This window comes from Apis cerana, linkage group LG15 (assembly GCF_029169275.1).
Source record: "Apis cerana isolate GH-2021 linkage group LG15, AcerK_1.0, whole genome shotgun sequence".
In the NCBI taxonomy this organism is placed as follows: domain Eukaryota; kingdom Metazoa; phylum Arthropoda; class Insecta; order Hymenoptera; family Apidae; genus Apis; species Apis cerana.
In genome coordinates this window covers 7,486,582-7,503,418 of record NC_083866.1, presented here as the reverse complement: position 1 = coordinate 7,503,418, position 16,837 = coordinate 7,486,582, and the positions used below count along the sequence as shown (strand labels likewise).

At 32.4% G+C, this 16,837-nt stretch overlaps 2 protein-coding genes across 12 annotated transcripts in view; one reads left to right on the top strand and one right to left on the bottom strand.

Annotated features, from left to right (window-relative positions):
- The first annotated feature begins 135 nt into the window (after positions 1-135).
- On the top strand, positions 136-16,420 carry LOC108001027 (methionine--tRNA ligase, mitochondrial). 6 transcript variants are annotated; one of them, XR_009832889.1, is made up of 11 exons: positions 136-1,218; positions 2,371-2,523; positions 2,606-2,880; positions 2,958-3,183; positions 3,297-3,523; positions 3,622-3,856; positions 3,931-4,452; positions 5,291-5,538; positions 5,616-5,936; positions 6,001-6,384; positions 16,250-16,420. XR_009832889.1 is itself a non-coding variant. In XM_017061824.3 (8 exons), the coding sequence occupies exons 1-8, from the start codon at positions 969-971 to the stop codon at positions 5,353-5,355; spliced, it is 1,953 nt and encodes a 650-aa protein (XP_016917313.1). In that variant the 5' UTR covers positions 136-968; the 3' UTR covers positions 5,356-6,635. The 6 variants fall into 6 exon arrangements, 2 of the variants coding, with proteins under 2 accessions (XP_016917313.1, XP_016917323.1); XR_009832887.1 differs by having other exon boundaries at positions 5,291-5,936; XR_009832886.1 differs by having other exon boundaries at positions 5,291-6,384.
- The window catches only part of LOC108001046 (dopamine receptor 1), a 40,003-nt gene continuing 27,760 nt past the window's right edge, over positions 4,595-16,837 (bottom strand). For 2 of the 6 annotated variants that reach the window (XM_017061864.3, XM_028667978.2), the window contains exons 2-7: positions 8,513-8,582; positions 7,594-7,903; positions 7,342-7,483; positions 7,116-7,219; positions 6,732-7,014; positions 4,595-6,392 (exon numbers count right to left, since the gene is read on the bottom strand). In XM_017061864.3, coding sequence (XP_016917353.1) covers positions 6,108-6,392; positions 6,732-7,014; positions 7,116-7,219; positions 7,342-7,483; positions 7,594-7,903; positions 8,513-8,582 — 1,194 coding nt within the window. In that variant the 3' untranslated portion in view covers positions 4,595-6,107. Of the gene's footprint in view, positions 6,393-6,731; positions 7,015-7,115; positions 7,220-7,341; positions 7,484-7,593; positions 7,904-7,975; positions 8,193-8,512; positions 10,256-10,648; positions 10,666-15,149; positions 15,168-16,837 lie in introns of those variants that run through there. The other 4 variants (XM_062085906.1, XM_062085907.1, XM_028667967.2 and 1 more) reach the window with 4 other exon arrangements.

The following is a 16,837-nucleotide window of genomic DNA, read 5'->3' as shown; positions in this document are numbered from 1 at the left end:
TATTTTAATAACAAGAAAAATTTCGTTTGACTAAGATGTGAGTTTAGCACTGCCTCAAAATTTAATTGTACGAAATGACTCGCTTGAATTCGCGGTACTAGATTTTCTTCAGGACCGTATCAATATTACTACATTTCTTCGAATGAATCTTTCTCACAGTGACGTTTGATCAAATCGAAACATGTGTTATTAAAATGTTATTCTATTTGGTTTAGTTTTTTTTATATAATAATTATTTAATATTCAATACAAAAATTAATAATTTAAAGATTAAATGAAAATAAACAATAAAGAATAATTTCGAAAAATTTTTCGAAAATTTTCTTTCTATATTTTCATACTTTTTTTCATATTTTTATATTTTATTTCATTTTTTTCATATTTTTATAATTAATACGAAAAATTAACACAGATTAAAAAAATTGATCAAGTAATTTAAAAAGATTTTGTTTTCTTTATTTGATATTAGTATATTTTTATTATATTTATTATTAAAAGTATAAAACTATATTTTTAAATAATTTTTTTATAAAACAATCACACCATTAATAACAATATCATAGTTTTGAAAATTTTTAAATCTGTAAAAAATATCTACAGTATTATAAGCAATATCTATAATTTTTATTTAAATTAATATAGGTCAAAAGTACCATTACTTCTTTTGAGATGTATATGTGATTATAGATACACTACTGATTTTACCGGAACCTTGTGCTACTTATTAGAAACGAAATGTTTTTTGTATTTCTTATTAATAGTTTATTTTAAATAGAAAAAAATTTTAATTAGGAAATATAATACATATTTTTTGATTTATAATTTTGTAGATATTATCCAGTGTAAAATACTTTAAATTTTGTAAAGTACTCAGCGACATCTAAGTTATACATAGTTAAATAAAGACGTAATAAAAACTTTTTTCACGTTTATATTATTAAATTTATTAATTAATTATTGAATGATCGATGGCAATTATTTTTCAAAACACAATACGATTGCCAATATTAATATTTGTGAAAAAAATTTTTATTAGTAATAATTACAATAAGAAATCCATTATGACAACTCGTGTAAAGTTTGAAAAAGTTTTGGAAAATCTCGAGAAAAATCCTTTTTTTGAGAAATATGCTAATAAAATAGCCAAGTTACAACAAACTAGTCCAGAAGAATTCTTACAACGTGTCAAAAATCAAGAGAAGTTACAAAAAAAAAAAGGTACAATTATTACAGTCTATTATACAATATTAAATAAAAATCAACTTATTTATTTGGTTGTATAATATACATTTATTATTATTTAAAATATTTAAAATATATATGTCATATAATAAAATATTATTTTAAATATTAGTTTAGTCAAATTTTAATTTTTAGTCATAATAATTAAGCAGTTAACTATTATATATTATTTTGTTTTTTTTGATGTATTTGATGTATTATATTTATTATATTTTTTGATGTATATACATCAAATATATTATATTATTATATTATATTATTATATTATTATAATATTATTAAATTAAAGAAAAACAGGAAGAAGAATATAAATTTTATCAAAGTGAAGCAAAACCATACTTGAATCAAATCACGCAACCTCAACAAGCAAAATTAAATAGTATAATGAAAATGGATATGATTCAAAATATGAGAAAAGATGAGATTATAAAAATTTGGAAAGATTACCATAAAGATAAAGATTACATATGTGGGATATTAACATCAGAGCAATTTGATAAAATGTTTGAGCGTGGAAAGCGTTATTCAACATTTTTATTGCCATTACCTAGAAAACAAGGATATGAATTTATAGTTAGTCAATTTTATGGATTAGAAATTCATATGACACCACTTATATGGTATCAAACACATAAAGAAAATGCACCAGAATGTTTAACTATGATTCATTATATAGAATTTAAAGATAATAAAGGAATTATTCTTATGCGGGGTGAATTTGATAAAAAATGTATTTCTGTGCAAGAAGCACAATGTTTAGTAAATGAATTACAATTATATTATTGTACAGATAATATTAAAAGATTAGAACTTTTAGAAACTTTCACTAATAAACCTGATGAATTTAAGTATATGAATCTAATAAATCAGTTAGAATCAATACAATTAGAATTAAAATAATTGTTTTCATATAAAATTTATTATAATTATATTTTATTGGATATTATATAGATATATTGAATATATTGAATTTGTACATAGTGTTCTTAAAATAAATGATAAAGTAAAAAATTTATTGAGTTATTATTATAATATTACAACAACATTCAATTTTTAAGTATTTTATATTTTATTTATATATATACATATTTTAAATAATTCTGATATTAATTTTAATTCTAATTACAGTCCATATCTCAAAGTCTTGTCATATTCAGTCTTTATTTCCATTTTTAATGACAAGAACAAAATCATCATGGTCTTATATCAAAAAAAGAAATTTTAGTGATAATGCAGTTAAAAATGTATATATTACTACACCTATATTTTATGTTAATGCTGGTAATATACATAGAAATTTTTTTTATAATAAGAGAATATATTATGAGAAATTATAATAATAATAATTTGATTCTACTTTTAGGACCACATATTGGACATCTTTATACAGCAGTTTTGGCAGATACTATAGCTAGGTTCAATACTATGTTAGGACATTCTGTATTTTTAAGCACTGGTACAGATGAACATGGTACTAAAGTTCAGAAAGCTGCAAACAATGCAACTTTATCTACTTCTGAATATTGCACTCAAATTTCACATCAATTTCAAGAAATGTGTGATATATTTCAAGTTAAATATTCAAAATTTATTAGAACAACCGAAGAACAACATCAAAATGCAGTTCTTCACTTTTGGGTTATTAAATTTATAAAATATAAATTTTAAATTTAATAAGTTTAAACATATTAACACATAAAGTTACAATTTTATAGAACTGTTTAGAAAAGAATGGACACATTTATCGAGGAAAATATTCAGGCTGGTATAATATATCAGAGGAAGCATTTATCTCGGATAAAGAAATAATACAAAAAAATCTTACAAATATCAATGAAGGATATACTGAATCAGGAGATATAGTAGAATGGATGGAGGAAGATAGTTATAAATTTCGTCTTACTTCTTTTAAAGATCAATTAAAACATTGGTTGGAAAATGGTAGATATATATATATATATATAAAATATATATATAATATATAATATAATATAATTCAATTTAATTAATTTTTTTTAATTAATAGAAATTGTAATTCTAATATTTATATTCAGAAAATGTAATAGAACCGGCGATATATCGCAACATATTAATTCCATGGTTAGAAGAATTACAAGATTTAAGTATTTCTAGACCTATCAGTAGAGTACCTTGGGCAATTCGTACTCCTTCTGATGAATCTCATACAATATATGTATGGCTGGATGCATTAGTAAATTATTTAACTTCAGTAGGATATCCAAATAATTCATTTAAAGAATTTTGGCCACCAACTATACAAGTGAATGTCTTTAATTTAATTTATTCTAATATAATATAGAACAAAATTCAAGATTTAAAAAATCATTATACGAATATTTATAAGAATATTTATATTAGATTATAGGAAAAGATATTCTAAAATTTCATGGTATATATTGGCCAGCATTTTTAATGGCTGCTGGTTTGGAACCACCAAAAAAACTTATATGTCATGGTCATTGGGCTGTTAAAGATAAAAAGATGTCAAAATCTAAAGGAAATGTAATTTCACCTTTTATCGCGATGCATGATTTTACACAAGACGGCCTAAGATATTTTCTTTTACGACAAGCAGTACTGGACACAGATGCAAGTAAGAAAAAAAAATATATAACATATTGCAAATATTTTTCATTGTAAAAATTAATATTTTATTTCTTTACTTAGATTATAATAAATTAAAAGTTCAAAAAATATTAAATTCTGAACTTGCCGATACACTAGGTAATTTAGTTAATCGTTGTTTTGGTAAAAGTATTAATCCAGATGGAATAATATATAATTCAACTGAATACAAAAGTATTTTAAACTCTGAAATAGCCCTTAAAAATATAAAAGCTTTAGAAAATTTAAGTGAAAAAGCTAGAAAATGTTATGAGAAAAATGATTTATATCATGCAGTGGATAGTGTGATGGATATGTTACGCACTGCTAATCAAGTATTTGAATATTATCAACCATGGAATTTAAGCAAATCTAAAGATCTTGACTCTGTAAAACAACTTGAAGCTTTGATATCATTAGTTTTGGAAAATTTACGAGTGGCAGCTTTAGTATTATATCCTATTATACCAAAGTTATCTTCTAATCTTCTCGATTTTCTTCAAGTTTCGATAAAAAATCGTAATTGGGAAGATACAAAAGCATTTCATTTAACAAATGACTCGAATGAAACAAGACATGTTTCGGGTGAGAATATATTATTTTTTAAAAAAATAAAAAATTAAGAAAACATTGATTATTTGAATTATTAACATTAATATATATATATATATATATATATATATATATACTGGTATAGGATAATAAGGATGTAATAAAATAGTGCAAATTTAATATTCGCATGGATGTCTTACGTTTATATATTTACAGAGAACGGTTATTCAAATATATCATTAGTATACATCGATTTCGTGCACGTATCATTCCGATAGGAAAAACAGAATGTATGTTTTTATTTTATCGTTTCTCCCTCATCGGAACGTACTACACTTAGCAAATCGCTGATGTAGATGATGGAAGAGATTCAATGAATATCGGTTGCATATCGCGAGAATTTCTTTCGTTTAGATAAGTGGCGCAGATTTGAGTTAGATTCGACGGGTTGCATAACAACTTTGCGACACGTTAACACCTAAACGAAATATCGCTTACAATGCAAAGATACGTGGAGATCGCGTGTTTGTGTCCCGTCAAATAGAAAAATAAATAAATGACTATTTACAAGATGGAAAATGAATCTGTGCGGATTTCACCGCGATTCTAGTACTAATATAAGCTACGATTCGATAGACGTTACTATTAATACTTCGTGTAACATCCAGTTTTATATCGTAGATGCGCTATTAACATGATTTTATAATTACAATTGCTTTATGAGAAATGTTATCTAAACTCTATAGTAGAATTTCTCTACGCACGAATTTTTATTTATTTATCTTATTTTGTTCTTTCTCCTTAATTTTAAATTGATATCCTCCTTCGATCCTGTTAGATAAATTTACCTTTATTCTTTTTTTATTTTAAGAACAAGATTATGTCTCATGGATATGTTTCGAACTACTTCCCGATGATTGTCTTTTCGTAAATTGATTTCTTAACCGTCCGTTATTTATCATCGACAAGTTTTCTTCCCTTTTCATCGTCCGTGGATAAAAAAATATTCGGCAAAAGAATTCACATATAATTTTGTTATTCAAGACGAAAGGGAATAGGAGAGAAAAAGAGCATGTTATTACACGGTGATGGTATATATCAATGATATCGATCATGATGGTAAAATTTATATTATTTCAAGATACTCTATATGTAAAAAATATGCGGTTTAACTTTGATTGCGATGCTCGTTGCAGTTAATACGAGAAATATATGGAATATTTACTCGGCAAAAAGTTCAATAACGAATTCAATATCTCAAGAAATATTTATAAACTTTACAATACGTTCCCAAGATGATGAAATGGTAAAGTTTGTCGTTGAAGTTGATTACGACGGTCGCAATTGCTGTTTTAAATGTTCGTATGTAAATCTCGTTCAATCATATCGTAACCATTATCATAAGCAGACTTGAAAAATTATACTATGGATATGTTCGTGTAACATTCTTCGATTCAATTGAATAATTCGTACCAAGAATGTTGAATGCCACGCAGAAAACTGGCGACAGGAAGGAGGTAATACTTCCATCACGATTTTATTTACGTTATTTACGTCTTATTAATAAAATGATTTATATAGAATCGATAACCGTGATGGACCAACCAACGTGAACCATAATTACCGTAGGATCGCAATTACCGTTCGATAGGAAGATCGATAAGTCTGAGGGAGAGACTCGAATCGAATTATATCGCACTCACGATAGTATCGCGATGTCTTTGCGCCATTATACCAACTTGACAACTGTCCGCGCTTGATCTCGGACTGATATTACATTCGATCATGGACCCGTTTCGTTTTTGCACGACCACGGATCGAAATTCTCCGCATTCGCTAGTCGACGGTTGATTTCCACGGGCGCGTGCACCCTTTGTGAGAATTCTCTTGAACGCTTCTCGGAATTCTGTGTTAAAGATGCTGTAGATGATCGGATTGAAGGCCGAGTTGCTGTAGCCGAGCCAAGTGAGTACCTATTACATAGCAAGCTTTGTTTTTCTGTTCTTTTTTTTTCTTTTTTTGCTTTGTTTTTTTTTTATGATCACATTACAACAGCGGAGAGCCGTTCAAAAATGCCCTTAATATTTATAATTATATAACGAATTCTTCAAACAAGAGATATGTCATTGCCATTTGTAATTTGTATATAATTATAATTATTCAACGATTTAATGAAAAATGTAATGGCGGCAAAAGTAAAAATTCCTTTTTTCACGAAAGGCAAGGTTTCAAGTTAAGTTCGAGCACGGCTCTGCATGCGTATATTCCGTTCGAAATCATAGATTATGTAGGGAAAAAAGAAACATTCATACTTGAAACGCTCGGCCTGATATGCAGGTCTTGCAATACGAAGTGACGATATTTACGCAGAAAAAGGGTACCCAACATATTAAGAAAACGCCCATAATTACACCAACTGTTATAGCGGCTTTATGATCGGATACGTGATAGGGACTTGTTGGCTTCGTTTTTGTTTGCGGCTTTGGCGGTTTGTTGCGTGTACTTTTCGCACGAAAACTCTTGGCCATTGAGGTGTCCGGCAGCTTCGTCACTGCACGGATACTTTTTACGTGTTTCTGTGCGTAGCAATAGAGCCTGGAGAAAACATTAATGATATTATCGCATTATCATTTTCCTCTCTTATTCCTTCTGATTCAATTCTATTCAATTTTTTTTTGAAACTTATTTACACTTACCGGCAATAAATTCCCAGCATTACGATGCAGGGCACGTAAAAAGATATAGAAGAGGAAACTACCGCATAGGTGGGTGTAAGATCTAAGGCGCATGTAGGATGTTCCTGAAAGAGAAAGTAGACTCGCAATTCTTAAAAAAGAAAAAAGAAGGATAATTTTATCCTTCAACAAATTATCGAAAATCGATTATTATAATTAAATATATATATATTTAAATCGTACGTACTTCTTTGCTATCGTCAAGAACAACAGGTTCATTTGCACGGTGAAGGCCTAGGCTGATCGGCACGAAGGATATGAGTCCTGCGAGCAACCATACGACAGCGATTCCAGCAACCGCAACCCTTCTCGTCACCCAACGACCGTATCTAATTTGCGTAACGACAACGAATGAAATGAGATGAAATGAGAGAGAGAGAGAGAAAGAAGGAAAAAAGAAACGAAAGGCGACGGGAGAAGAGAATGCTCGGATACTTGCCTGAGAGGATCCTTTATGTGTATGTAACGATCGAGAGAGATCGCGCAAAGATTCAAAATAGAGGCAGTGCTGCACATAACGTCGAAGGCGATCCAAGTGTCGCAGAATCGCGGCCCGAATACCCAATAGCCGAGGAGATCGTTCACCCCGGCAAAAGTCATAACCAGACAACCGACGAAAAGATCGGCGATAGCGAGGGAGGCCAGGAATAAATTCCCTATTCTCCGTAAACCGCGGTCCGTGTAAATTGCCACACAGACTAAAATGTTCCCCGCCACGGATAAAAATATCAAGATCAGGAAGAGAAATCCTGAAAAGAATCGGGGGAACAAGGTGGACTAGTTGGAGAATCGATGGAGTTTGCTCAAATAATATCACTCACCCCTCGAAGAGCTGAGCTGAGATGCATCGAATGTGTTATTATGGGCGATTATCGGGCGATTTTTTTTTTTTCACGACATAAATAAATACTAGCGGAGGGACATCGTAATTATCGTAAATGAACATTTTTTTTTTTTTAATTCCTACGCAAGTAAAATGATCGAAAATGATATGGAAATAAATCGATAAGAAGAGGTATCTCGAAGAGGAGGGTGATATACGTATATTCCGTATATAAATTATTCGATCGATGAGAGGAAGAGGAACGAAGCGAATTGCAATTGCAAATGCAGGGAAGAGATGTAACAATGATACGGACGAAACGAAACGGGCGAGAAGAAGGAATTATGGGTACTGTTATTTAGAAGCGAGGGGAGGATAAAGAACGAAATAGGAGGGAAACAGAGATAGATAGATAGAGAGATAGATAGGGAGAGATAGATAGCGAGCTTAGATCAAAGTTTTCGAGTGAAGGTCCTCCTAGAGGGTTGCCTTCGAGGGGCGAGTCGCGATCGATCAAATGGGAAGTTTAGCGAACCAACTAGAAGCACCGACAACAGCGAGAAAGTGTCTTCAGGCAGATCTTCTTTCCCGTCTGTCAGGTTGTTCTGTGAACAGAGAACAAGAAGATTTGCTGATGTAAAAATCGGAAACATTTTTTAATACACGTTGTAATTTATGCAATTCGCGAAATGCGTTTTCCATTTTCCAACATGAATAATCGAGAATTGTTACATAATTCGCCTTCCTCTCTCATACGCAACGCAATACAATCTTTTTCTTTTCATGCCGGATCGAGATGGGAATAAAAAGTTTGTTGCCCGTCTAAAAATCTATCATCTTGGATTTCCTCCTCCGGTTTGAGAATGGCATATTGCCAACGGGGAAAAAAATAAAAAGCGCTCGCGTTTATTTTCTCCTTTTTTATTTTCCCGATATTTCACCCGAAAGCCCTATATACGTTTAGAATATACTTTTGATATTCGCATTCACGGAAAATCGATAATAACACGGACGGGCCAAGATGACGCAGGATTTACAAGGCTCTTTACTTCCGCTTGAACGCGTTGTCTGTCAAACCGTCTTCCATCTCGAAGAATACGTAAAAATACGAGACGAGACGCGGTACGAAATGTAAAGCCTCCGCTGTATTTTATGCAACATAATTCGTCGATAATATTTCTGAAGAAATTCTTGTTAACGTAACATTCAAACAGATTGATCATTACTCTTTCGTAAAGTAAAGCTGGTGCAATAAGGTTCGTCGATAATATTTCTAAAAATTCTTATTAATGTAATAATTCAAACTGATTGATCATTACTCTTTCGAACGAAAAGTAAAGCTTCTGCTGTACTTATGCAATATGGTCGATAATATTTTAAAAAATTTTTATCAACGTACATTCAAAGAGATTGATCATTACTCTTTCAAACGAAAATTAAAGCTTCTGCTGTATTTATGCAATATGGTTCGTCGACAATATTTCTAAAAATTCTTATTAATTCTTATTATAGATTCGATTGATATCGTCACTCTCTCCTTTTTTATCCCGCGATTATTCATTCCATTTGACACGCCTGCTTTCTCTTTAAACTTCCGTTCTCAATTATCCACTGTCAAATCAATTCGATTCGCCAATTAGCAATTAACGTTCCACGGATCGATCATGTGTAGCATAGTAGTTCGAAATTTAAATATTTTTCTCCAATATTCCTCGAATCAAAGTCAGTTTTGAAAGTAAAGGGGCAAAGAGATTAAAATGCATCGTTCGATTTCTCTTTTTTTTTTTCCACGTCGCTAAAAGAGCAGTATTTATAATAATCGAAATCCTTCATTTTACGATTTTATCTCGATTATCCCGTTGGAAAAAAACCTCTCTCTACACCGGTTGCATTGATTTTCTGGACGTCGTAGCGCGGGACGCATGCATATGCAAAACAAGGGAAAACATTTCATTGTGGTTGCACACTACTCTCGCCCTCTTCCTCCGGTCGTTACTTAATTAAGGAAGAATTAAATTTAATTTAACCACAGTAAAACGTTAACGCCATCTTACATTTGCAACAACATTTAAAATGACATTAGATTTTTCAAGAATGGCGAATTCATTCTCGCGATTTGAATTATTTATATATATATATATATTATTGTTGAAATTACATTTCAATCTGCTAGTTGTTAACTTTTTTCCCCATTTTTTTCTTCGTTTAATCGAGTATTTTTAAGGATCCATAAAATGATTCATAATTTATTTCATATACCTGATAATTTTTAACCTATTTATTATACTTTTAAACTCATTCTTAATTAAAATTAATTTCAAAAAAATAGAAGAAAAAAAAATAACATTAAAAAAATGAAATTGATATTGATAAATTTATTCGAAATATTTGATCCTTCATCAAATAATTACCTATCATTAAATTGATTATTCATATTATTACCAATTTTAATTTTTCCAAGAATCTATTGATTAATTCAATCACGAATTTTATTTATTATTAAATTACTTTTAAATTTTATATATAACGAATTTAAAATTATTTCAAAGTCAAAATATCAATCAAATACTATTATTTTTATCAGATTAATAATATACATTATAAATGAAAAAAAAAATTATTCTTAACTTTACGTTTTTTTTTATTTCATTAAAATTCTGTTCCTGCGTACCGGAAACCTTTCCTTTCCTTTTCCGCGCAGTTGCGAGAGTGTTCCATAAATATCAATTCTTTTTGACACTTGTAAAAATCTTTGCCTTCTCTCCCTCCCCCGGTTTTACACAATCGTCATATTATTTATCTTCGCGAAAGATTTACAACGTAATTGCAACGAGGCGGAGGAACAATTTATTTTCGAGTCAAAATGCACGGGATGGAAAAAGTTAATGATTTAGGAGGTAGGGAAAAATTATATCCCAGCTTAACTCGTAGTATAATTTTTTGAATAATAGAAAAAATAGAAAAAATAAAAAGGAATGGATCAAATATTCATTCGTTTCGAGAAACAATTATTTCAACTTCATTAAAACGGCAGTACCGCCTCTTGCATTACATACATGATCCCCAATATGTGCACGAGCAAATGTTCTTTCTCGACTTCAGTTGCTAGTACGTATTTTGAAATTGAGCAGTACGTTGTATTCCCGTTGCCTCGAGCATGGAGAGAGAGAGAGAGAGAGAGAGAGAGAGGGAGAGAGAGAGCGGATAGAGGCTTATACGGCGCAATAAATTCTTGATGTTGGATACAAAATTGAAATTTCTGTTATTCGATATACAGAGATCGTGGGAAAGATTAGTCGATGGATAATAACTCGTACTACTGGGAATATATACCTATTTCTCTTAATATAATAATACAAAATTCACGTATATTATAATATTTACTTTACGTTGCAACCAGTTCACGCGCAAATGCAAGGATAAACAAAGCGTGGTACCTTTTTGGCTATATTGTGTATATATATATATATATATATATATATCTTTAAAATTCAAGCATCGATATCGAACGAGTAACAAGCGTCTTTTTTTTCTTTTTCTTTTCCTTTCTCAAAAAAAAAAAAAAAACAAATAGAAATTTCCGGAATAACCGAAAAGTGATAAACGAGTGAAGGAGACGCGTGTTAAATAGAACACGTGGCTTCGTTATGCAATTTCAAATAGATTTTTCTCGACAAGATCAAGAACGTGGAATTTATTTATTATCCACGGATTCATAAATCCGTAAATTTTTATCTCTAACAACGCACAATTTCAATTAAGCTTTTAATCAAACACATCTCCCTCGCCGGAAATGGGGATCCGTTTTATATTTATTTACGCGCAAACCGGTTGGTTTGCAAAGAATCATCGTGTGCGAGGTTAATAAGGATTAATCGTTCTTGGTAATTGAATTTTCGAAATTTACCCCGCCTCAAAACCGTGCTGCATAATTCATATGGGGGGATCGTTATATGCATATACGTGTACGTCCTGATGGCTTCCACACCCGATCGAATTAATTAATTTTCCCAAATCTCGTTAACGACCAACATTTTTATTTCTCAACTTCGATTCCCGACCGAGACGAGATATCCGCGAATGCGTCTCTGCATTTAATATCGTGGGCAGGAGAAGGAGGGGAGAAGGGAAGGAGAAGAGGTTCGTATTTAAAGGAGCGAGCGGATATTTCTTGCCTACTTTATCGGCTCGAGTGGGCGCCACGGTATCTATTACATTCAATAATGCGGAATTCGGTTGGAGAATTGGTGGGATTCGAACGTGTCGAAGGGCGCATGTCGAGCTAATTAGAGCATTAACGGGCTTGTTTGTCACGGCTATATAGCGGAGATAATGCAACAAGAGCAGATTCCGCTGGCCAAACGAAACGATATTGTGCAAGGGAGCTAGGGGTTTGGCTTTTCTGCCAATTCGACCCTTTATCCGCTGAAATCTAATTACATCGGCTGGATATGGCCGATGGGAACAGAGAGAGAAAGAGAGAGAGATAGAGAAAGAGAGAAAGGGAGGGGGAAAGATCAGGGAATGGATTTGTCGTTTCGCGCCAGTTTAATGTCGGGAATAAAAGGGAGAATTCGAAAAAATAAACGAGTGAACAAACGGATTATGAGGCTATGTATAAAGCAAGGCTGTATGTATAAACTATGCTCTCAAGTTAAATCTCCTATCCTTAGAATCGAAGTTGGGCATTGGTAAAAAGTAAATTAAAAATTTCGAGTAAAGTTTCGAGTTTTAAATAATTATTATTTATCAGAATGCTCGAATAATATTTGTTCGCAGCTAATTGATCCGCTTTTTATATAATCACGATTACGTTTCGATCACGATATAAATTATCGATATTACGAGCTTTATTCGTAACCTCAACCATTAAATTTCCCCCATCAGGATTAATCCCAGATTTGTTACACCGTGTCGTTTCTGCCTCCCCCACTCAATAGTTTTAAATTGATCTCGGAGGGATCTATCGTAAAGATTAATTCAACCGATTTAAATCATCCCTAATAAATTTCTACAAATAATTCTCTCCTCCGTTTCCTCCATTTTTCCATTAAGAGATAACCATTTCCACGTATACGCAAGATCCAAATTTTTCTTAATTTTATATACAATTTCAAAAAGAATTTTTAAATTGCATACCATTTCTAATCTAGTTTTTTCCTCCCCTTTTTTTTATTGGAGGATATTACACGGGAATCGACGATAGTTTGGGCGAAAAGTACTGTAAATATAAATTACCATAGCCGGCATGGAGGAGGCAGATGGAGGTCACCGAGAGCAGGGCATTGGTCGATATGCCAACGTCTCCTGGCTGCAGGTGCACCTGAGGTCACACGCGACCTAGCGCAACCTGCATCCAACGTTGCGTGAGCCGACGTTTTTTTTTTTCAATTTCTGTCTAAAAACCGACCGCCATTACCGTCGCTTTCTTCTCTCTCTCTCTCTCTCTCTCTCTCCATTCCAAGCATACGTGTAGACGAAGTCTACATCGATTTTCTTGACGCGCAACAAAAGAAAAGTTTTTTTCGAAGATTTTCTTTTTTTCTTTTTTTCGTTCGATTTCCAGTTCTCTTTATCTCTCTTGTATTGTCATAGTTGCGAATCTCTTATCGTTATATTAAAGACAGAAATATATATATATACAGAGCACGATGGGAGCAATATCAGCCAGAAGGGCAGAACTTATAAAACCTGTTTCCATCTCTTGGGCGCGAAAAAATTGTAATTTTTTTCCCCAAGCTCGCTCCATCTTTTCCTTATCCGCATCTTAAATGTCTTGGTCGAGATTCGCCCATATCCTCTTCGCGATATCGTCGCGTTGTGGATTCTACGTGGAACGACGTATTTCCATTTTGACTGTATCAACGAGTTTCGCGATGATATTTATTACACAGCGAATGTTTAGGACATCGTGCTCGTCGTGAAGAAATGCGGAGAAACGTGCGCATCGAAACAATCGAAGAAAGTTGAATCGATAGACGAATCTTGGACGAGCGAAAGAGAGAAATTCTGTTATTGTGTCTACGAGGAAAACGTTCCAATTTTAACAATACAAGTAGTATGTATTAATATTTTGTTGAAAAAGATTGCTTTTTTTTCAAAACAAAATAGCGTTAGACGAGAAACAAATAAAATGTTAACAAGTTTAACAACTCGTCAAATTTTTACACTCGTCGTTTTTTTTTTTTCGACGATGCGATGGGATGCGATCGCTTTCGTTGTTGGATTATAAAATACGTGTAAAATTCGAGATACGACGAATTATATCCGTCTCATACGACGAAATCGGAGAGAATAAATTCGTATCATAAGGGTTAGTTTATAGTAGCAGTTTTCTTGATGTTGTAACGAGAAAGCAATTTCCGTCTGTAGGCTCTGTTCCGGAAACTGAACGTTCGTGGCGCGGCCAAGGTAAAAGGCAGACGCCATTTAGAAAGCCGGAATTTCGACGATTGGGGGCCAATGTGTCTTCTGGATTTCGACGATATACGCTTGCTTATCGTGTTTGGTGGAAGTGTAATTTTAATTGCCACGAAAAAAAAATATTTTGTACAATGAAATTTACATAACTTCAAAGGATCTCTTAATCTTTTAATATTGTTCTTTATTTTCCACATCGATTCGATGATATATCTTTCAGATCTCTTGAGAATAAAATCGATACGCGGAATTTATTCGACATGGGCAGCCAGGTTAACAGATATTATTTATTAACGCGTTTTTTCGATAAAGCGTTTGTTGATCGAACAAACGTGAGAACAGAACGAAATATCGATATACTTCTATATACCATCGTGTCTTTGTCGGTTTAGATTAATGTAACTTACGTTACCATTCATCGATAAAGTCACTCGTGACGATCGCCTTTAGTTCGAGCTATCTCCATCATTTTGTTGCGCAAAATAATTCGATTGGAAATCAATTCCATTGAATTCGTGAATCGAAACGACGCACAATGGTTCGAATGATAGGGCAAACTATTGGACAAAATTATTTTTTCTCCAATATTTATATGAAGATTTAATTTTTAGAAAGCAATATTGCCTTTTATTATGACTTGTCTAATCCCATTAAAAATTAAATTAATATAGAATAAAAAAGAAAAATATAACAAATGTATAGAAAAATATGGATATAATAATAAGTGGAAAGAAAAAACAAAATATACTTACGATTAAAAATATATATTCTAGTTTTATTCGAATCTGAATCCGAGAGTAAGAAGAGCGAGATACCCGGATTGGGTTTAATATGTTGGACTTAATACGAACCGCCGTGCTTCGTAATCGATCGTAATTTCAAATCGCGATTTCGATAAGCTTATTCCGAGGCATGCGGATAATTTTAAGATATTTGCTATCTGCAATTCTGTTTCGTTATCTTACAAATTGCTAGTAAAAATTACCGTTAATTATGGCAATAATAATAATTACTCGACGATAATAATGAAATCAAAATTATTCAATTACATTGTTTTAATATTTAATTTCAATATTGGACAGAAGCCGTATCTACCAATTATGTGGGTAGTCGTAACGCGGAGACTAAAACAGTGAAGTTTATGCGCATGAACATCCATCGTGTCGTGCAGAAGTAGCACTTGGCAATCCAATTTTCATTGCATCATCTCGTTGTAATGAGAGTTTCGATAGAACTTTGATCGGGAGCCTTTCTCCCGTGTTATAATAATATTAATTGTTCATCGGTCCCATCGATCGATAGCGATCGAAACTTTGTTCATTCCGCGTGAAACTCGACGCCTCTTTGCTTTCCATTTCTTTTCTTTTTTTCTTTTCGATGCCTCGTTATTTTTTCCCTCTTCTTTTACGCTTTCTTTTTTTCTTTCTCACACGCGGAAGAAATGTAATTTTCGATAATTAGGCGGGTGCAACAATTGGCGCAAAAAATAACGCGATTTCTTTTTTTCCTTTTTTTTTCAGAACGCGTTAATTAAAAAATTTTTAATTTCACCCAATTGTTATCGCTCGTCCCGGGTATAGGATTTCGTCGGCGTGTATCTCAATTAAAGAGATTCCCACTCGTACAAGGAAAAGCAAAAAGGACCGTTCGCTTGATCGAAACTTTTCAACGACTCGTCTCGAATTTTTATTATCTCGTTCATAGAAATCTATGAACGAGGATTACTGGACGAGGATACACGCTTCCCTTCCTACATATATCGAAACGTACATCGATCTGCTTAATCGAATTGCTTTTATTCCATGCATCTCCATCGCATCTGTTTCATGCATTTTTCTGTGTGTATTTCCAGGTATAGAAAGAATATTGAGAACTCGAGACGATTCTCGTATTCACATACTTTTTGGAGGAACGGGACGAAGAAGATCAAACACGACGCGTTGTTGTCGATAAAAATTGCGAGTAAATAAGCAAAAATTCTTTCCCCCATAAATATAAAATAAATCGAAACTTTTTCCCTTTCTCTAAATCTTTAATATTTCTTCCTTCCCTCCTCCTTTTTTTATCACGTCGGTCAAATTTGATCCGATTACACGATCGTGATAGAAATCGTATCCTTCGCCTTTTGAAACGTTCATTTGGAAAAGTAAAAAGAGAGGAAGAAGCGAGAAATAACGACGTTTAAGTGTTACTCGTGCGGCGTGGAAATTTCGTTGGCCCTAGTTCCTCCTCTTCTAAAGGTAACAAATTCACTCCGTGTCACGGGGGCTGGAGATTCACCATTTAAACCACGTCCGTGTGTAAGTTGGATTAAAAGCGTATTAAACAGTTTTCGAGTTTTAATACGAACTAACATATTTACACGGGGAAATCGTAAATTGGGTCGAGAGCTGAGAGAGAGCTGTGTGCGCGTACGTCGTAGATAAACGGGTTTTCTTTG

Coding starts and splice junctions, on each gene's coding strand:
- LOC108001027 (XM_017061824.3), top strand. CDS start 969: ATGGCAATTATTTTTCAAAACACAATACGATTGCCAATATTAATATTT. Junction 3,524..3,621: donor TTTGGCCACCAACTATACAA/GTGAATGTCTTT, acceptor TATTTATATTAG/ATTATAGGAAAAGATATTCT. Junction 3,857..3,930: donor AGTACTGGACACAGATGCAA/GTAAGAAAAAAA, acceptor TTCTTTACTTAG/ATTATAATAAATTAAAAGTT.